General features: G+C 38.5%; 2 protein-coding genes and 1 long non-coding RNA gene across 6 annotated transcripts; 1 reads left to right on the top strand and 2 right to left on the bottom strand.

The window, feature by feature from the left end:
* Positions 1–857: 857 nt before the first annotated feature.
* On the bottom strand, positions 858–4,088 carry LOC149623646 (leukocyte elastase inhibitor-like). Its single transcript, XM_089852777.1, has 2 exons — positions 3,169–4,088; positions 858–3,101 (listed from the first exon to the last, which is right to left on the bottom strand). The coding sequence occupies exon 2, from the start codon at positions 3,067–3,069 to the stop codon at positions 1,831–1,833; it is 1,239 nt and encodes a 412-aa protein (XP_089708903.1). The 5' UTR covers positions 3,070–3,101; positions 3,169–4,088; the 3' UTR covers positions 858–1,830.
* A 194-nt stretch (positions 4,089–4,282) lies between these two features.
* LOC149623645 (uncharacterized) lies at positions 4,283–6,889 on the top strand. The gene is made up of 2 exons (XR_016374803.1): positions 4,283–4,353; positions 4,423–6,889. It is a non-coding gene; the product is annotated as an uncharacterized LOC149623645 (long non-coding RNA).
* On the bottom strand, positions 6,724–21,711 carry ClC-c (chloride channel protein 3). 4 transcript variants are annotated; one of them, XM_089852773.1, is made up of 21 exons: positions 21,556–21,711; positions 20,567–20,889; positions 17,475–17,597; positions 13,352–13,567; positions 13,140–13,285; positions 12,781–12,945; positions 12,505–12,711; positions 12,354–12,434; positions 12,108–12,290; positions 11,716–11,805; positions 11,529–11,653; positions 11,307–11,448; positions 10,635–10,720; positions 10,427–10,548; positions 10,243–10,357; positions 9,764–9,859; positions 9,640–9,698; positions 9,417–9,524; positions 8,416–8,534; positions 8,241–8,335; positions 6,724–7,454 (listed from the first exon to the last, which is right to left on the bottom strand). In XM_089852773.1, the coding sequence occupies exons 2-21, from the start codon at positions 20,874–20,876 to the stop codon at positions 7,364–7,366; spliced, it is 2,679 nt and encodes an 892-aa protein (XP_089708899.1). In that variant the 5' UTR covers positions 20,877–20,889; positions 21,556–21,711; the 3' UTR covers positions 6,724–7,363. The 4 variants fall into 4 exon arrangements, with proteins under 4 accessions (XP_089708899.1, XP_089708900.1, XP_089708901.1 ...); XM_089852774.1 differs by lacking the exon at positions 21,556–21,711 and adding an exon at positions 21,378–21,517; XM_089852775.1 differs by lacking the exon at positions 17,475–17,597.
* Positions 21,712–21,742: the final 31 nt, after the last annotated feature.

Here is a 21,742-nt window from a genome sequence, read left to right as displayed (position 1 = left end):
AAGACTTAGTAGGGGGTAGAAGTGTTTAACCTTTTTGCAGTGTATGAAAAGCCCCTTTAACGTTAGGAAGATTTATTGACCTAAAGATTTAGATGAATTTGCGAGTTAAGGGTTTCCTTTGTTTATTTTACCCCCACTTTACTTCGAAAACCCGAGTGTCGCCGTTCAACATCTTTTACAGGGGCATTAGGGAAAAGAGCGTTTTATACCAAAACTGCACCATGAAATGCACCCATTGCTTTGGTAAAGTTTGGTTTAACCAACAGCTACCATCATCTACATAACCCACATTAAAACATAGCATTTTTTGACTAAAAATATTGCTCACACTTGCCTCACTACAAACGAAAACCAATATTAATAACAAAAGAAATTGCAATCTAAAAGAATTATCAAATATTTTTTAAAAAAAAAACCCCAATCGTATTTTCGAGGAATAACCATTGAGACCCAACAGTTGTCAGTTGGAATTTTCCAAAACGTCTTTGAACTTGGGAATCATTGATTAAAATCCTGGTTCAGGAAAGACGAACCCGTGGTGCCATGGCGGACGGAATTCCTTCCTTAGAACTCCTGGGCTTTTATTGCCACTAATATTACTTGAGGACTCGAGCGGGGGAGCCATGCAGTAAAGAGAGAGAAGCTGTGGAAGAAGCAACCAAAGAGAGTGTCAGACTTATCGATCTGTAGTTCCAGACTGGGCCTATAGAGGATGTCTGGAATTGCCAGGTTCAATGCCAAGGTTCCGTCCTCGGAAAAGGCACCGCTTTCATTGCTACCAACAAAGAGAAATACTTTCTCGCGCACCTTTCTTGTCTTAATCTTTGTTGCTTTGGTCTACCATAGCTTTACTTCAATCTAAAACCCACGAAGATCCCTTACTATATACCCAAAATTTGTAAAAAAAAAGCCATAATACGACATAGCACATCTTATATACCATTTACCATTAAAACACTTCGAAAATAGCTCAAAATATCCCATAGTCTATTTTTGGCCCATAAATACCAGGGTTTATAAATCACGTCTATACAAAAATGCTCTTACAAATCGAACCTTCGTGACACAATCAAAGTTATACTCTTTATATCATTTCGATTTTAGTTCATTTATAATTCAAAAGTGTAATAGACTTTCTTTTTTTCTTTGCAATAACACGATTTGAATCTGCTCTATTTCCTGCGAGGGGAATGGCCTACTAAAGCAAAAATACTTGTCGAATATATCGATTTTACAGTCTGTGCAACTTCATTGAGCTAGTTGGTGTAAAGCTATTATATGGGGGTGGGTTTTTTTCCGTCTTTATAGTAGAGCTCGCTGGAGGGTTCTAGCGAGGTTTTCTCATTCCCCAAATATGTCAGCTAGCTCAAAAACATTGTATATTATGGGCTGTATGTTGCAGGGTTGCGCGATACTCTCCAAAACTTATACAGACAAAAGTGTGCAACCTTCTCCCTTACTCTCTAGGGAAAAGTACTGAAAGAATCGATTTTTTTTTCTACTCATGGCCTCAGAAATTCAGCACCTTTTGGAAAAACATTGGACTGGTTTACTGGGTATAGGTTAAAAACTGGCGATAGTAAGAATTATTGAAAGATACTAATCCGTTTCACGCAACAAACGCAGTATGCCATAAATGAATAAAAAACCGTCTTTGTAGACAAGTACTTCAGATAAGTGCATGGATTGGCTGAAATACAGATATTAATATTTTCTGAAAGATGCTAATCGGATTCGCAAAACAAACAACACAGTATACCACAATGTAAATAAAATACATCTCAAGCACATATAATTAATAGATCTTTATTTCAGTACAAATAAATTAATTTAGGATTCGTTTGGATTAAACGGTGTCGATTTGGAGTAGCGTCCGGCAAAAAGGATGTTGTTTGTGGGTTCGTGACGTAGTAAGAACATGAAGGGATGTGTTACCCTAATTTCCTTAAGGTTTGCGGGCGGGATTTCAAGAGACATTGTTTCAATAGATATACCAGTAGCAGCCGTCGCCTTGGTGCCGTCTTGAGACACTTCAATAACTGCCTTTTGTAAAACGTCTGATACTTTGAGCCCGTTACCTATTCCAGAGAGATCCGCTCGATCAGTGAAGACATCCTTGACGCCCAATCGAACTAGTGGTTCAGCCAGATCCAATTCACTCTCGATCTTAAATTTGGGCATGACAAGAGAAACGTTAGCCGGACGCAACTGTCCAATAGCTTTCTGTAACTTCTCGGCCGTAATGGTTTCCTCCAGTTCAACTAAAGTTGTTCCGTACGGCAAGAGAACCAAAAAGCTGGTTTCACCCCCGTTGTAAGGTAACTCTAGGATTTCGGCTTTTAAATCTTCGGAATTGACGTAACGGAAAACAGCTTTTTTGATATTCATCATTCTAGTTGTAGCGCTGCTAAAATCATCTTGAGGAATTTCATCATCGTTGTCCAGAAACCCGGCTTCGAAGGTATAGCTTTGGAAAGGTGATTTCCAAGTACCGTTGAAGAACACGGCATTCAATAAGAAAGCGATAGTGTCCTCGCTCGGTTCGTCCTTAAGGAAGTCCTGGATCAAATCCTCAGTTTTCTCGGCAACGTATTGGTTGATGTCTCTTTTACCTTCCCCAGGCCTCAAGACCTTTAATTCGGATAAGTAAACATCACGAACACGGTTCTGGAAACCTTCCAGGACTCCGTAACCTTCTTTGATCCAGATTGAGTTGGCAGTTGAAAGCGTGTATTCATCGTTACCCCTAATGGCGCCCAAAACCTTTCTGAAACCATCCTCTAAACGGAAGACTGACAATTTATCCAAATGTAAAGCGGCGCTAAGCTCCCGAGCCGATTGTCCTTTGGAACCTTCCAACAATACAGTCAGGACGGTGGAAGCGCTGAAACCGGAAACGACCAAATTTTCCCTGGGTTTCACAAGTTGTTTGTACAGGTTAAGGGTAAATTCCTGGTTAGCCTTGGCTAGTAATTGGACCGACTGGTCGAGAGTAAAGTTTCTCGGAGCCGCATCGACGTTCGAGTAAAGCGTCGCTACCAGCGTCAAAGACAGGACAATTTTGATCATTTTTACAGGTCTAATGATCACAAGGTCCGTTACTACGTAACGAAATAAAAGAAACAAGCTTTCAAGGGTGAACTAAATTAAACGATGTTCAATATTTACCTCTCGAAGTCGTTCGATTCCACCTCAATGAAGCGGGATTACAAAGTGATTTCTGATGGATTAACTCGGCTTTTTATAGCCATTATTATCTATAATGAGTTTGCAATGTACGCGAGACGATTTCTTTTATCATATAATCGTCGTGAGAACACGAGCGTATGGTTCAATATTCTAATCAATACTTCTGGCATTGGAAAAATAAAATAAGTCGTGACGCATAGGTATTCTTACACGACCTTGCACGAGAGAGGCCAGTCACTCGCCGTAATCGGTGGGTTTACGCGTAATCTTTCAAATCCGTTCCCTGCTTGACAATGCTAAATTAATTACACGTAACCGTAATATCTGTACAGGAAATCTGAGAGTGACTAACCCCTCGCTGCAGAACCAGACTGAGTTCATAGAACTAAGTCTCCCAATAACCTTGTCCTCAAATTTTTGTCTAAAAAAGGATTGTTTCTTATCTGACGGGAAATACGCCACAAGAAACGTGGAAAAAAGAAAAACAGAATCCTGGCCCTGTTCTCAAGCTTCCCTGCTAATTATTTGTTCATTTTACGATGACATTATAAGCATCAAAACTACACGGCTATAAAAACTTGGTGGTTGAGCCGCAGTAACTTGGCAACAGTATAAAAATCAATTTGACGTTTCTGTTAGTGTTGTTAGTACATTAATTTTGCACTGTCGCCTCTTATCTAAAATGTCGTAAACAAAATTTAGACCGACGAAAAATGAGAGAACGGTGGGCGCATGCAGCTGAAGATCAATATGTACCATTACACCGTCAGCGTCTGGATGGATATACCACCCAAATAGGGAAAAATGGAGGCTTGGATGGCGGGTTTCTAAAAACGTGGTGTCTATAAAAAGGGGGGGGGGGTAGCAAATTATTCAATCAAAGCTTTTAGAGAGAGAGAGAGAGGAAAGAGGGACCCCAGATATTCCGTGAAAAAACATCAATATCTTTCGTCTGGGAATGGTATGGTTGGTATGGGGAGGATGACGCTCCGGTTTCGAGCGGCCTCTTCTTCACCGCTCTCATCTAGCCTACGCGCTCCCGGGCCTCCTCTCTCAATTCTATTCAAACACGCGGAGCTTTGCAGTGTGCACGAACAAGTCTGCGCCCTCTCAAATACGAACTATTTCGTGGTCATCTAGAAGTAGAAGCTGGCTGCCATTGAAGTGAGAGAAGCGGGGAACGTCGACCCGATTTTTTTTTCCATGTTAAACTTTTTATTCGATTTAATCTAGCTGACATGGCTGTTTGCTTCGAGACTCGAGCGGGTATGAGAAAAAGTTCATGGTAACATAAGGGTTCGACTAAACTAGCTCTGATTCTCTGAAGGAACTAGTTGAACTTGAAGGCCTCTAAATTTTATAGCCTTGAACCCTAAGTTCCTAACTAAACTAGGTTCTTGAAGACAGTTAAGTTGTAGTAACGCAATGAACGTCGAGTTTCAATTCCTTACGCTATTTACCAAAGTAAATTTGTTGGGGAATTGTAGGCCTATATTGTGAACAGTTAAAATTTCGTTCATACTACAACGTGACACCTAAATATTGTAAGAGATAACCATTCCGGCGCCAATACTCTGTAAAAACCTATAGACAATAGAGTAATGACATCTCCCTGCCTTAGCCTGCATTATGCTTAACGGGTAGTTAACGTGTAATGCTACCACTCTATTGTAAGAATAGAATTAAAATCAATACTCGCATGGTCAAATGTTTTCTGACAAACCGTTAGAGAATAAGGACATTTTTCATTTTGCCAAAAACGCGTAGATCAAAATTATTTGACGGCTGCACGCGCAAATTCGAGTCTAGTTACAGCTAGGGGTTCCGAACAATAAGTTTTAACCCCCCCCCCAATCCCGGGGTTAACGAGAACGGGGCTTGCGTTGGCGTATAAACCAGGCTTACCAAAGGCTATTCACTTTCCCACGCCAGGGTTTTTGAACATCTGTCTTGTTTAAAAAAAATTATAACGAGTCTATTTAACAATCGGATTCTTTGGAATATATTAAAGAAGGCCTGCGCCACGTGGCCACACTCATGTCATGTCGGTTGAAATTGAACTTTTGAAAGAAAGTGCCCATGATTGTAATGCGCACGACGCGATCGAGGGGAGATCAACAACAACGAGCGTGGAGACTGTGACTCAGTTCGCGCCGAAACGCGAAAAGCTGTTTCGGCACCGAAGTAGCGTCCCAAGGTTTTTATTGAGGGGTTACCAGCTTAGGGGGGGGGGGGCAAAGATGTTTATGCGACCCGAGGACAGCGAACTTAGGGAGGACTTAACTTTACTCCGTTCACCCACCTTTTTAGAATTCTGCTGTGACCTTGAAATATCATATTAAATATGGTCCCTTACGTCTCCCGCGCGTCTAGATTAAAAATGTAATGTATGAAATTAAATTCCAAATTTTAAAATCCAACTCTCCCCTATCTTAAGCCGTTACTACTTGACAAAAATTTAGATGACTTACTTCGGCGTCCAATATATCCCGTCACTAACGGAAAAGATGACCAGAAGGGATTCCCGCTTTTATCACATTTTCTATATAACCTTTGTTACAAGAGCTTACGCGTGCCACTGATTTCAATACGGTAGTCAAGGGGGGAAGGAAGAAAAATTTAAAAACCCCGCATTCATCCTAAAAAAAAAAATTAAGAGCGCGTCATGGGGGAATTGAGTATGAAGGTTTCATCTATAGGACAAAGGGGCGCGTGCCAAGTTGTCCATGGGGCGGAAAAAAGGGTAAAATGAAATTATTATTTTCCCACTTCTACCACCGTCTCCATGGGGTTCTAACCTTGAACGGGTATCTTGGTGGTTTTCCTAAGGCACTCATTGTTGTTCCCATATGACAGGGTGAAGCCAATAAAATATATATATTATAACTCCTTATTCATCTAATCTTTGAACTGTCCAACATTTACAGGAAACCCATATGCTCCTCGCCAAATCTTTATAAAAACGTTGAAATCTTTGAGAAAAATTGCGAAATGTTTGATCGCTTTTGACGCGACCTACAATTAGGTTGCAATTAAATTTGTAGTAAATCACGAAATGTTTAAGACTACTTCAAAATATTTCGCGAACTCTGACGAAATTACGAAATCAAAGAGGACAAAACCGCGAAAACACGAAAGCAAAGAGGACAAAACCGCGAAAACACGAAAGCAAAGAGGACAAAACGGCGAAAACACGAAAGCAAAGAGGACAAAACGGCGAAAACACGAAAGCAAAGAGGATAAAACGGCGAAAACACGAAAGCAAAGAGGACAAAACCGCGAAAACACGAAAGCAAAGAGGACAAAACCGCGATATCTCTGATGAATTCGCGAAAAGTTTGACGAAACCTGTAATTAAATCACGAACTGCTTAGAAATATTTCCTTATTATTTCAAATTTTTTGAAGAAATCGCACGTTTTTCCGAAATCTCTTGACGAAACCGCGAATCATGCACTTACACTTTTTTATACGGAAACATCATTTCCCTCCTTATACAAACCAGCCAAAAAAGCGCAATTTCTTATACAGTATATAAAGAAACTTGTAATAAGACAGATTTAATACGCATAATTAATGAACGAACTCTCGGGAGTTCTTCTACATTGCACAAATATATAGAATTAGTTGAATAAAACAGACAAGATTTTTTTTTAAGGGGTTTCGGGGAAGTAGATCTGAAAAACGTTGAAATTTAAAAAGCCATTATTGACAATAAATATGTATATAAACTTTTTTGACTCTTAAAAAGCCCGTGAAAATGTTTTTCCTAGCTTAATCTAAGTGTACACTTTTTTTTTTGTTCATCATTCTAGTCTCTTAGAACATTACTATATATTGTAGCTTCACAAATTCTTTCTCTCTCTCTCTCTCTCTCTCTCTCTCATTTCTCACTCATTCCAATTAATTAAATTATAAAAACGCAACGACATCCATACGAGAGAAGAAATAAAATTAATTAACATCTCTACAAACAGGGGAGGGGGCGTGGCCAAATGCGAATAAATCTCTCTTTCATTAGTTAATTTACTACTGGTACGTAACCGAATGGTACAATTTAAGTAGCTACCGTTGTTGTCTTCGTAAGAAACAAAGAGCAACAGGGAATACTTAGCAGGTGGGAAAGGAAAAAATGAAATAAGAAGAGACTGCGGAGAGGCGTGGTTTAGTTTTCTCTAATTGAAAAGCACAGATTCGGGATCCTCATTCGCCAGTTGTTTAATATGACGGAGAACATCCTTCTTTGTTATTATACCTAACAGTTTTCTAAAAGAAAATATTACAAACAGTGAATATAAAAGGGTTGTAATCGTAATTAGTACCAAAAGTGGATGAGAGGTAATTAGTACCAAAAGTGGATGAGAGGTAATTAGTACCAAAAGTTGATGAGAGGTAATTAGTACCAAAAGTTGATGAGAGGTAATTAGTACCAAAAGTTGATGAGAGGTAATTAGTACCAAAAGTTGATGAGAGGTAATTAGTACCAAAAGTTGATGAGAGGTAATTAGTACCAAAAGTTGATGAGAGGTAATTAGTACCAAAAGTTGATGAGAGGTAATTAGTACCAAAAGTTGATGAGAGGAAAAGTATGAAAATGGCCAAAAGTCGCGAGTCATCAGAGTTTCGCCGTAGTTGACCGTTTTATTGGCGTAGCTATACTGGGCCTGTTCACTCCCTTAAAATAGGCCTTGTGTTAATTCGCGGTTACCGTCGTCTGCTATTGTGTAATCTCGGTAATTTAGCTATAGCACGAGCAGGTTGCGTCGTGATGCGCGTGATCGAGTAGGTTATGGTTAAACCAAGGAGCATAAATGTCTGAACTACTTTCAATCGCGAGTTTGCAAGTCCATCAGTCACTAGTAAACTAAAATAGTTATTGGCGAAACTTTGATGTCCGCGTTTTTTAACACAGCCTGCTCTATGGCCATTGTCATACTTTCCCTCTCATCCACATTTGTTAGTACTTATTACAACGGAATTACACTCTTTTAACTGCGAATGCCTCAAATCAAACGTTGGTAAACAATCAAAGACAGACGGGACACAACTTACCCATTATGAATTACAAGGGTCTGACGAAGACCTAGTTTTCTAAACATGTCAATAACAGTTTCCATCGGAGTTTGGTCAGTTATCGTAATGGGTGCCTACAAAGAAATGGCGGGCCATCAACAGTTTACTTAACACCCCAATTAATTAAAAAGGAAAAGGCACCATTCAATCTTACCAAGTCAAGAATTTTTCTTAGTTTGACTGGAGGAGGACCACTCCACGGAGTTGGAACATGCGGAACAAATAAGACTCGAGATTGGCTGTGAACACCTTCTTGAGTCTTTTTGGCATTCGCTGTCATGAAGAGAAATTAATTAAGATTGTCTGATTCAAATTTGCAACCGAAAACAACTAATGCAACATGGTAAAGTGAAGTCACCTGACTGACGCAGGGCTCCCACCAAAATCTCAAAAATAAATAGGGGGAAAAAGGGACTTTTCACGATAAAAATAGGGTAAAATAGGGACCTAAATTCTAAAAGTAGGAAGCAAAAAGGGATATCTATTCTGTGAAAATATCACAAACAGTTAGGAACCTATTACTCTTTTCTATTTTTTCGATAAAATAGGATATTATTTCTGACTTTCTTTTGTTTATATTCTTATTCTAAGGGAGCGGTAGGTAAGACTTGATACTGGCTCTAATGTATAAGGAAGGTTTTCTGATTAGAAGTAACTATTTTCCTATCATGTTTACTGTTTTTTTAAAAAAATCCACTGAACTAGAATTTGGGCCTTTACAGGGTTCGTACAAAATTTTTGGAATAAAATTCCCTGACTTTTCCATGTTTTCCCTGACTAACTTGAACAAATTTCTCTGACCATTTGCAATAACGTACATGTCTAAATTCAGTCGAATAATTTTTCCACGAGTTGTTATTGTTATAAAAATTAGCCAATTAATTCGTTTAAATTTAACATTAAATAAATCATAAATAACCGGAGCGAGCGAAGCGAGCTCCTCAAATTTGGGGCTCTGGTCAAATCTCAGACAAGACATTTTCAGGTCACCCTTATACTTTTTCCGAAGTTTATAAAAATAGGGTGATTTAAGGACCGAATACCAATTTTAGGGTAGATTAAGGACCTTGTAGGAAAATAGGGACTTTAGGGACCTGGTGGGAGCCCTGCTGACGTTAACTGCCACTTAAAGGGTAAATAAATAGTTCATCATACCTAAGGCAAGGTTTAGATCCCTCCGTAGCACAAAACCAACTAAATACTGAGACTCTCTTGAAACCACCACTGGAAATCCATTGTGGTCAGTAGTTTTTAAAAGGAGGTCTACAAGAAAATAGAAAATAATAAGAAATACCAATTTAAAAACAGGAGTTACTAAACAACGGAAAATTTTTGTCGCCCACTGTGGAGAATAAGAATGTAAAACTAAGTGCCTTACCAATGTCCTCTACTGTCATGCTATCTTGAGTTATAGCGCATAATGGGCCTTCTGACCGCCTATATACAATAACATTTATAACTAATGACTCCAATAACAACTGTAAACTCAACCAAAAATGTACCTGGGCCTCATAACGTCAGCGGCCAAAGTTGTGTGTGTAAACTCCTCTTTGCTGTCCAAAAATGGGTACCCATTCAAGTGTATGTGAGCGTCATAGCTATAGTACCCAGTTAAGGTTCAAAACAAGTTCATTAAAGGGACTGCAAAGAAGGCATCTGCGGGTGGGTAAAAATTATTTGAAATACGTCACAGACATCACGTGATGCCAAGATACAAAGACTCCTCATGGAGTGGAACTAGTTAACATCTAGTCCTTGTTTTTCGCGAGATTGCAGCGCCAATTCCAATCATGAAGTGGTGGTTTTCGAAATAAAACGAACTAAGCTTCTTTGAACCACCCACGCCTCTCCTTTGGTCACGTGCCTCTGACGTATTTCAAATAATTTTTACACACACGCCGATGCCTTCTTTGCAGTCCCTTTAAAACTATCGCGAGACAACCCGACACCGATTGGCGTCATCACGTGACAAAAAGGATACATTCCTTCTTTACCCAAAGCATCACCGACCCATTTACTAGCCATGACAGCTGCCATCAAGGGTACGATGTAATTTACGCTTCCAGTGAGTTCAAACATAATAACCACCAATGAAACTAATAGAAATAAATACAAAAATATGTTCTAACCTGTAACCTTGCGCGCCTATCTTTTAAATACATTACCAGTCATTCTGGTTACTCCGCTTAAGCAAGCGGCAGCCCCAACCATGGCGTAAAGGCCAGGGGACATACAGCTTTCGCCAGTTGAACAAGCTCCTTGAAATATCCACATTTCGGGATAGTGACTACGCAGAACAAAGTAATTGAGACAGTTGCAATTGCACCTTTTTTCAAGGGTTTCTTTTTAAGCTAGAATGGTTAATTTGCTTACAATGCAATTTGTTCCATAATAATACCAACAATTCTACCCATAATGGCACCCATGGCCATACTAGGAATGAAGAGACCAGCTGGTACCTAGTAGTGAAAAATAAGGATAAAATGACACCCCCTCTCTATAAGACGCGTTCGTCGGGCAAGAAAGATGGCAGGGAGCCCACTCTTATATTTAAATTCCTTATAGGAAAAATAGGAATTTTTTTCCGGAATTATAGGATTTTATAGGAGAAAAAATCACGTGTTTTTATAGGAAAATATAGGACTAAAAATGCAGCTCTAATATAATACAATTTTGGGCTTAAACTATGTAGAAAAATCCCAAAAATTAAAAAATAACAAATTGGATTTTACTTTGAAAACTCAGAAGAACTTAATTAAAATATAACATAATATAATATATAAAAAATCCTAAGCGAGCTCCGCAATTTCGGTCTCCATTCAAATGTGATCTCGATAAAAAAAACAGCTAAATTTTGATAAATTTGATGCTAAACTATACGAAAACTTCGACTAAGTCAAAAATATAGGATATTATAGGACCTTTCATGAAATTATAGGATAATATAGGACAGGTTCAAAAATATAGGAATTTTTAGGAATTATATGACCGGTACGGGCTCCCTGAGACGGTGACATAAACGTCGGTAAAACAAAATGCACTCACTTTAATGCCAAAAGTAAAGATGGTGATGACTAGCTTGAAAAACAAAGCTAGAATAAGGAGCCAAAGGGATTTATAGACCCCTGGTCCCGCTTCCCCAATTTCAATACGATTGCTAGCAGTCGTGTAGTTTCGGTTGTAATTACTAGAAAAGATATATAGACTTAAACTTAAACTACAAAATTTCCAAAACTGAAGTAAAAACATAAAAAAAACGTAACATACCACAGGTCATTATTGTCAGCGATACCACACTGACTAAAGAGAAGCTTAATCAGATCACCACTGTTCATTCTTGTGAAATGATTAGGGTAGCTAATTACTGCTGTTATAACAGTGATGGCTAACACCTGTTGTCAAACCATTATTACAATTAGCATCATTTAAACGAAAAATTAACACTTAACCATACTTCAGCAATGAGATACTGTCCAAGCTTGGACTCTTTACGGTAACGACACCACCTAATATTCCATTTTATAAATATGGAACCCACAACGCCCTAAAATTGAAAACAAAATTAAGCTTTAATTAGCGGTCTTATTCCTGATCAGCGCCATCTACCCATAGCGGTGACTTTGAGAACTACTGTAAGCGGCAAGCCAATCAGATGTCGCTAAAATCTGGTGATGTCATTTTTGGTAAGACCCGAGAGTGCCAGTCAGTGACGTCACCAGATTTTAGCGACATCTGATTGGCTTGCCGCTTACAGTAGTTCTCAAAGTCACCGCTATGGGTAGGTGGCGCTGATCAGGAATAAGGCTAATTACAATAACTTAGCGAGTGCTTTCCTTCCAAACTTACCCCTAAAATTCCGAGCAATATGAAGGGCGCCAGTTCAATAAATATCCAAGGTCTGGCGTATTCTACGTAAAACATGACCAAATGTTCATTTCCAAATGGGTTAATCGACCGCAGAACAAACGCGGCGACCAAAGCGCAGAAAAAGGAACGCCATAAAGTTTTAAGAGGAAAATAGTAGCTAACCTAAATAAATTAAAAATTATTATATTTACAAAAGATGTTTAAATAAAACCAGGTGTTTAATACCTCTTCTAAACTGAAGAGTACACCACCAATAGGAGCTCCGAAAGCTACAGAGACGCCAGCGGCAGAAGCGGCGGATAAAATCTATTCCGAATTAAAATTAATTTAAATTAAATTAAAGAACTTTGCATATGTAATAAATTCAACACATTACCTCTCTTTTTTTGGCTTCATTTCTTCCGTATTTCGGGAACAAGTATGAAAAAATGTTGCCAATACAGCAAGCAACGTGGACAAGTGGTCCTTCTTTGCCCAAGCTGAGACCAGCGGCAACGGCAAGCATCATACAAACGGACTTAATTGTCAATGTCCATTTCCCTAAATACCCTCTTATGATGAAACCACTTAAAATGGTTTTGATCTGCAATATTTATATATAAATAAAATTAATAATTAAGTTAATTGGAAATATTTTAAAGGCATCAATCACCTCAGGAATTCCAGATCCACTCGCGTACGGAGCGAATGTTTTGACTAGCATCACAGCCAACGAGGCAAAAAGTAGGCTCCACAATATGTAGAATAAATATGATATGATGTACTCTCCGGCATCATCTTTCCAAAAGTAACCGAAGACTTCTGGCCACGTATGCCACTGTAATATCGATGGAATTAAACCAATTTGTACTTATAACGTGTAAGAATGAGTATGCCGTCATGTTATGGGTAGAGATAAAGATCACAGTCGGAAAATACGTCACAGATAGGCAATTATACGCGATATGCCACTGTACCCTTCATTCTTACGAAACCATATTTACGAAGAGTAAGACTGGTTGCAAAATTTACCTGAGTACACGATCCACCCTCGAAAGTAGTATCATTCGACGACCAGCAACATTGTTCTCTGTTTAGCCAAAAGGCTTGAGGGCATATTCCCTCTTTCAAATCTTTCATCCATCCAGCACCAATGTCAATTATACCAGCAACACTACCTGCAGATCACACCGAGGTCAACGGCTTGAACATAATTATTTTCCATGAATAAAGCCGCTATTTACCAGCGGCTAATCCGACAAATAGGACGCAAAGCCATCCCGACCAGGCGTCATGAGCCCCTCGGAGTAAATCGCATATAGATTCGTTCTTTTTCTTAATAATGTAGCGGTGTCTCATGCGATCCCTGGCAATATCTCGTTGCCAGTCGATCGTGTGGAAATCATCGTATTGGCCAATTCCAGGAGGCAAATCATCCATATCCTGGGTGCCAACTGACCCTAATTCAATCATAATCAGCGCAAATGGTAAGTGCTTAAACAATGGATATTCGCGTTCAGACTTCGATTTACGATGTATTTCATAGTTTATTAATGTACGTTTTAAGAAAAATACTTCGTTTATCTTTCAAATTATCATCGCCTTCAAATTTTATAACGCCATATTTAAACTTGACGCTTTATAATCCCCGATTTCACATCTTGAGACAAAACATACAGGGTGTTTCTGATAAATGTGGCATAAATTAAGGGGGATGTTCTTTGGGTGCGATTTTGAGTAGAAAATGTAACTTCCATCTCCATCTGGGCCACTGTTTGAGTATATTTCGGATCAGAAACACCCTGTGTGATCGGCTTTTCGCGGTGAATGAGCGAGCACCAGGCAAATGGGTGGTATAGATACCGGGTTCGAAACCATGCCCACGCCAATGGTAAATTGATCAATAAGAAATATACTTTTATAAAGTTATTAATCATGTTTATGACGATACACATTGCATGAGCTTACTATCTAACAAACAGATAAGACGGAGACTTCTAAAACAAACTCTGAAAGAAATATATGACGTAGAGAATGCTCACCATAAACGGCCCCATATTGACACACGTTTTTGAGTTCAAAATGCATAAGAACTCTCAAAATATAAACGAAACTCACAAATATAATACGGCAAATAACTTACAATGGTACGTAATTCTACGATACACGCGTACCCAGCGAAACATTTCACACAATAAAGTAAGTACAGCGTTCATACGCCTATGACTACATTAACCGTACACGACTCGACACGTACAATAAAGTTTTCAGATTAAACACGCTTTTTTTTCTCTTTCTAAAATATAACAGTTTTATAGCGTGACTATTTATCATAGTCAATTATTACTACCTATTATTTGATATGTAAGATTATAAATAATCCATAAAGATAACAAACAATTCACATATAGAATTTTCGGTTAGATTTTCCTTTACAATTCTTTGTTGATGATCAAACATAATTTGTCATTAATCTTCATGATAATATATTGATTTGATAACAAAAATATTACACAATGAATGACAGCGTTTTAAGGAATGCGTATGAAACTGCATTCATAAAATGTATAATGAACACGATGTTTTTCTTGAAGCTGCTTGAAATTAGCCACCTTGGAGCAATATTTAAAAGGAGGACTATAAAGTGATTTTTTTTATCGATTCTTCTACTAATTATAAGACCTCTCTGCATAGTGAAACATCAGGGAAATACCTTCGGATTATTTTAAAAATTCAAATTAATTTGAGACATCACAGTTAATTTCGGTTAATTTGTTAAAAAAGATTCCCAAGGCACGCTCCAATGGGGAATGAAATTAAGAGCGTGATGTGATCATGTGACAATCATGGCGGCAGATATGGAGCGTGTCACGTAAATTTTCTTAACAAAAAGGCAGGGCGTTACGCGATTGGTCGAAGGTGCAAATTTCAAAATATCTATGAAATCTCAAGCTAATTCGGATTCGTTTTGTGGCTGTTTCACTATGCAGATTGGTTTCATAATTAGTAGAAGAATCGATAAAAATAATCTATTTTATTTTGCTTTCAGGCGACCTAGCTGCATTTCTTATGCCGGCTATTTTCATAGGTTTTGGGCAATGATGGAATTATAATTAAAGATGCCTTATGATAGCATTAAAATAAAGCTTGGTTTAATAATAATTATAATAAAAAATACACCATGATGGGAAAAATAACAGAAAACGGCAAACTGTATAAGCTCACTAAAATTCTCACTTCAATAAAATAACTCCATTTAAAATTCCAATTATAAACGGCATAAATCATCTGTCAGCATAGTTCAACAGGTATTATAGTTGTTGAGCAGGTTGATGTACTCCAAATTAATTTTGGAAAAACGTTTTTAAGTGAGAATGTTAGGGTAAACAAGCCGCTCAACGACTACAGAAATCAATCTGTATATCTGAGATCTGAGAGAATGGAGACGCGTCCGTTAAGTCCTAACTTAATACAGTTAACTACCAACAAAAGCAACGTCGAAAAAACAAAGGCACTTCATGAAGCTTTGCCTTTTGGCAAACGCGGAAAAATTTTAAAGTAAGGAAAAATTCCAAAAAATCAAATAATAAATTTGCATAATTACCCAGGCAGGCTATCTCGGGATAATCTTTCTGCCATCTTGATTCCATAAAAATTTAATTTATATTATAAAGCGTTTTCAATTTAAAAACAATTCCGAAGACTCATTTCCAGGGGTTTCGATCACGACTAACTAAAATCACAAAAGCTCACAAACAGACACAGACTTGGCGAAATATATTTTAACGTGTTTTTTAAACCGAGATAAGGTTGCGATAAAATCGGGCGAAAAGCTTTTTTTAGCAGTTACTCGTTCAAACGGAACTGAAAAACAAGTACTCTATAATGGTCTAAAAAAGCGTAGACCTTAGACCTTGTGACGTTGTTTAAAAACGTTTGTTAGCGCAGCTGATAATTCTTAATAAGAGTAAAAAATGTCGGTAAATTTCGTCGTATTTGTTCACTGTTATTCTTTGGAAATATTCCACAAAAATCACGAGAAACAAAATGGCAATTTCGGAAGAGGAAAAAGTGGGAGGCAAATAGGCGGAACTTTGATTAAAGGTTAATAAAATTTCCCTATCTCGGATCATTAACGTTATTGTAATAATTCGAAGACCTCTAAAGATATCACGTTCTACGAAATCTCGTTGGTAGAAATAGGAAACCAGAGTACAGAGGGTACTACTCTTAAAGGCCGAGAGCCACGCGAGTTATAGAGCGAATCTAGAATCTCTCCGCTAATGCTTCAAAGTGAGCCCTATAGTTCGCCATAAGATGTGTTCCATAAGTTTGTCACTGGTTATTGAGAGCTTGTCATGACGTTGATGAAACGTAAGATAAATTCTCGTACGCCTAGTGAGGTGCTGTCAAACGCTTAGTACAGACTAAATAGGAAGATGGACTGCAAAACCGTCAGCGTGTAGTCAATTCTCGATTGTCGTTCCCGAACTAGGTCTATTAAGTCTCTAGCATTACGATGTATAGGTAGTGTCAAACTTGATGGAACATATCTTATGAACTTATGGTTCGCCTAGAACGATCTTGCCTGGATCTAGGCCTTTAAAATAAGGGGTGTATTTATGTATTTCAAAGAAGTATATTTTTACAGGATGAAGGTCAGAAAACTATATGGCGCGATGTATTTCACCGCGCATATAATACTAAAAATAATAAATAAATTCCTCTTTTTAAATTATAACGAAAACAATGAACAATGGTGTCCAGTGTCCAGAAAACAAAAGGTGTAAATAAATATAAGCTTAACATTATTAATTTAAATTTGAAATTAACCATTTAATTCATAATCATATACAATGCGATATTTTCTGTTTTGCCACGTGTTTCGATGATTTGCTGACCCCTATGACCTTGAGGTCAAAATCCAAAAGCTTAAGCTCGCCCCGGGTACCCAAGGCTTTCCACCAAGACCTCATTTGACCAAATCGGAGACAACTGCGTAGATAACAATTAAAACTACGTGCCTCTATAGTTAGCTGACACCGAGGACAAAAACCAATAGTTACAGCGCCACTCTAGAGCGAAAGCTTTACACCAACACGTTTTGATAATTTGCTGACACTCGTGACCCCAAGGTCTTATATTCACCCCGGGGCGGGGCTAAAGCGGTCTACCTGTACATTGTTTGTCAAAATAGGAAGTACCTGTGAAGCGGAGCTCCCGTAAAAACTCAAAGGAAATTAATACATAGAAATCCTATCAAGGTTATAGGAGATAAGTTTTTTTTAACTCGAAGAATTCCAATTTAGTTATGACTTCCTAATAATGTTCGATAAAAAATATAAATAAAAAGGGGTATTGTTTTACCTTCCGTTAATCTATCGAATTCAGTGTACTCGCTAGGCCAGTCGTAATGGTGGTGGTATGACTGGGAACTCGCGTTGCCACCATAACTACCTCGCTCATAGAGCAGACTGTCATCTTCGCCACCTGTATCGCGATAACAGACCAGGCACGGGGAGGAAGGAGATAACGAAAGGAAAAAAGGTTGCGAGGAAGAAATGGGATCGCATTAAAAACCAAAAACGTGTAAGGTAAAAAAAAAGATAAAGTGATAAATAAACAAATTATAAGGGATTCCAAAGGAAAGGAAAAATAGTGCCCATCTAGCGCCATGTACCAAAGATACCCAATTGATTTTTATAACCCATTCATTTGTCAATACAGTGCGATATTCTGTTATGATTCTTGCAACACTCATGGTTAAAAGCAAAACGCCATAAAACCTACAGGGGTTTCCCTACTTCTGTGTTTATGGCAATAGGCTGCTAACAGGGAGACACGAGGTAAGATGGAGTGGTAATGATAAAGGGAGACTTACGGCATTGAAACTCTCCCAGTTTACCTTGCGCACGCCCCTAACCTTGGGTAGGCGATTGTTAAGTGCTGCCGCGTAGCGGCATTGTTTGGGCTTCCATTACGATTCCGTACTGTACAACCTTGAAGGAGAGAGGAATGGATTGGTAACCCCCATGCCTATAGCGTTGCCTCTGTACCCCCACCTACGGCACCGTAGTCCTCCCAGCATCCTCAGCGGTTAGGTAGGTCGTACCGGACGAAATTGTAAAGGCCGCTCCCTCTATCTTAAAAATAGAAGCTAGTTCTCGTACATGAAATGACGCTACGCGGCAGCACTTAACAATCGCCTACCGAAGGGTAGGGGCGTGCGCGAGGTACACTGGAAGAGATACGGTGCCGCAGGTCGCCCTTCATCATTTCCAATCCATCTCACCTCCCTTATCCCTGGTACAACTCCACTTAAACGCCGAGGAGGCTGGGAGGACTTCGGTGCCGTTCCGAAGGTGGGGGTACAGTGTTACCACTCCATCTCTCTCCCTCCTTCAAGCTGCTAACACCTGCATGGTACATTCTGTACATATTGGCCTACTTACACAGCGTCGAGCGCTCAGAAGGTAATACGTGTTACCTTTACGTTTCAACTATCGTTTTACCCTAAGAACTGACGATTCTTGATAGCTAGCATGTTTTTATCACAAAATTCTAAAAGCCAAGGTTAGATAACCATGTCATTTTATCGGCAATGTTTATGGATGTAAATCCGCTACGTGTGATAATGTGTGTTCAACCATAGTTTTAACCCTTAACCCGTGACGCATTCTCGAAGTTAAAACTCAGTTTTCGATGAAAAAAAAAAAAAAAAATAAGCAAACAGAATTTTACCGCAATAAATATCTCTAGTACCATTGCCTTGCCAAAGAAAATGCCTACATTCAATTAGCATATATTTCCAAGCTAATATAAAAAATTTCTAATATAAATTTCAGAGATATCCAACTTTTCAGTGTAAAAAGTATCTATCAGCTTTGGGAACGGCTTGAATTTCTTCAAGGTTTCAATTTTTGGAGAAAAACACGTTCATACGTTCTCACGTATTATATGGGTACTTGGTGTCCCACTGAGAAGCCACAGAGAGCGTGAATTCGAAAGGCTACGGGAAAACCGGAGGGGCTAATCACTGTTTGAAACCCTGCACACCGATTACAGACTACGTGTAAATTGTAATCATTTTTAGCGCTGTCAAGGGCAGGGCTATTAAAGATTGCGCGTAATCACTTTAATACAGTCAAACCGGTACTCCGATTACGCTTGAGTGAGTGCCCCCTCGGAAAAACCTTACGACTTGTAAGATAGTTTAATAGAGCGTATCCCCCTTAAATGACAGCGCGTATTACTAATTTGACAGCGTGCTTTCAACAAACCAAAGACGAACAAACAAACAAACTTACTTGAGCAATTATCCAAATAACGCATTTTAGGGTCATTTTTAAATTTATATTTCACAAGCACCCTTAACATAATAATAACAATAAAAGTATTTTTCTTTAACTAAACAAAAACACACACAATCAACACTTTATAATATAAGAGTTTTTACACGGCGACTAACAACATTTCTAACCATATCCGAGTGTAAAGTATGTTGAAGAGCGCTGAGGGAAGCTATATTATCAAGGTTGAAGTCCCAATGCGCGTTTGGGATTAAAAACAAAACGCGTGTACACTGTATTTTAAGCGTTTGGCGTGCTAGTTATCGAATCAAAATATTTTATATAAACAGGTAGACGAAAAAATAAAAGCCGACTAAAACGATATACATAAGTACGCAATGAAGAACAAAAAATGTTACACTTCTAATGTAGGGTAACAGCGTATAGAAAGTTCCGTACCTAAAAACAGCGTAATTTTGAAAATAGGCTATCAGGTAAGTATATGAAAGTATATGGCTAAGCGCCAAAATTAAGAGTGTTTAAGACGTAGTGAATCTCTTCCCTCCAGTATTATTTAAGATGTTACACAGTCCCTTGAACAATTGGTTACAAACATAAAACAGCTCTGTATAGTCTTTGAGAGCCTTGGAGGAACCCGGTTTCCCACTTTATGAGGCTTTTAGCAAAAATGTTTTCAATTTTCTATTTCTAGTAATGGCAGTACTACGTATGCAAACGTCATACCCTTCTATATCTTAGCTCAGTGTCATCCCCCTACTCGGAGCGCGCAGTATCCCTTCTTACAAGAACGCGCCCGGCCCCAGATGGAGGTATACACAGCCCCTCTTTACCGCCACTAGTCTATACACTACTCTATCCCTATAGAGAATTGAAGGGATTCAAATAATAAATCTTTCGCTTCAGACTGTCAAATTCCTCCCCCCCCCCCGTCCCGTCGCGACAATGACGTCTTTATAAATCATGTTTCAAGATCTCAATCTATTGATGCTTTAAATCTGATAAACCACTGCAGATATGCTTTAAAGTAAGTTTCAATGCATCAGCTTGGGTACTGATTCAAAATGAAGTCAAGGAGAAGTACTTTTCTAGTCTCTTAATTGATACCAACTTCTCTACCTTTAGTCCCCTAAAAATATTAAATCAACTCACCAGTAAAGCTTTGATCCATTGAAGAGTCATCTCCTCCATTTGGCGCGTTAATGTCAATCATATCGTCGTCACTACTGTTTGTACGCGCGTGACTTTTACCAGATTGATCTCGCGTATTTTGAGGGGATTTTTTATCCTTTGAGACTGTAACTTCACCAAAAGCGTCAATTGTCACAGTAGCTCCTACAGCTGAACTTTGGACAGGTTTTCCCGCGTCTGGTCCGTTTACTGCGCGATAAACAGTTTGATTACTACTCGGCATGCTAGCAGCCACATGGCGACGATGGGTCACAAGGGCATCAGTTTCCATCACTCCTCGCAATCTTCAGATAATGAATGGAACAAAGCAAATAGTTTATCTTAAATTAGAAGGTCATCTAAACACATCTAGTTTTGGATTTTCAATTTTATACGCAATTATTGTGACTAATATAAATGTTAAAATTAAGTTGTGGCTAAAAGGCAATTTCATAACTCTTTCAAGATCCTACTCCTAGTCATGTGATTATGTAAAAAAGTGGTTACGATTGCATAACCACCCGATGTACTACTCTTAAGCCTAACTTTGGTTTGGTTAGCTTTACTGCCTTACACTGATAATATAGATAAAGTGACAACCATAAGGCAAAGCCTGCAACCATAAGGTGCAATCCTGTTAGCCACAACAGTAAGCCTGAACAATATTAACTATTACTTAAAACATAACATAAGCCGATAAAAACAATTAAAGTACACATATGGGCTAAGTAGACTTCAAGATAGCATTATGCTTTTCGATGTAAAAATCTTACGGTAGTAAAAGGTTACTCACTCACGTGAAGCTAGGCCTAGCGTTAAGACAAACACTACGCAATTAAATTCTTAAGAAACTAGGGCTAGGCTTCTCTGCCTTTGTTTATCGATTGACGAACGACGATTGATCCTAGTTCTAGGTCCAAGGCCCACGTAAACTACCTAAAAACCTGTTTATAACTAAACTATAGCCTTACCATTTTCAATGAAGTTTCCGTCCGTGTTTTCTCCTGCACAAAATACAAGGACGCGTTTGAATTCACGGTCACGTACAAGAAAAAACCGGAAGTATAACATAAAAGTTAAAAAACCGCTTCTTTAAAAAATCCCTAGGCCTTTTACTACAGTGAAGTGAACTGTCTAGGAGTCGGAGGAATCAGGGTA

Source organism: Phalangium opilio, unplaced genomic scaffold (assembly GCF_054372755.1).
Source record: "Phalangium opilio isolate 3A_F unplaced genomic scaffold, DU_Popi_V2 ptg000113l_1, whole genome shotgun sequence".
Taxonomy (NCBI): domain Eukaryota; kingdom Metazoa; phylum Arthropoda; class Arachnida; order Opiliones; family Phalangiidae; genus Phalangium; species Phalangium opilio.
Note: the sequence above shows the minus strand (reverse complement) of the source record. Positions and strands in the feature narration are given on the sequence as shown.

Excerpts from the sequence above, each read along its gene's own strand:
- LOC149623646 (XM_089852777.1), bottom strand. The coding sequence starts at position 3,069 with ATGATCAAAATTGTCCTGTCTTTGACGCTGGTAGCGACGCTTTACTCG.
- ClC-c (XM_089852773.1), bottom strand. The coding sequence starts at position 20,876 with ATGGAAACTGATGCCCTTGTGACCCATCGTCGCCATGTGGCTGCTAGC. Across the intron at positions 10,358-10,426 it reads CGGAGTAACCAGAATGACTG|TTTCATTGGTGGTTATTATG; the intron begins GTAATGTATTTA and ends TATTTCTATTAG. Across the intron at positions 8,336-8,415 it reads TAAGAAAAATTCTTGACTTG|GCACCCATTACGATAACTGA; the intron begins GTAAGATTGAAT and ends ATTTCTTTGTAG.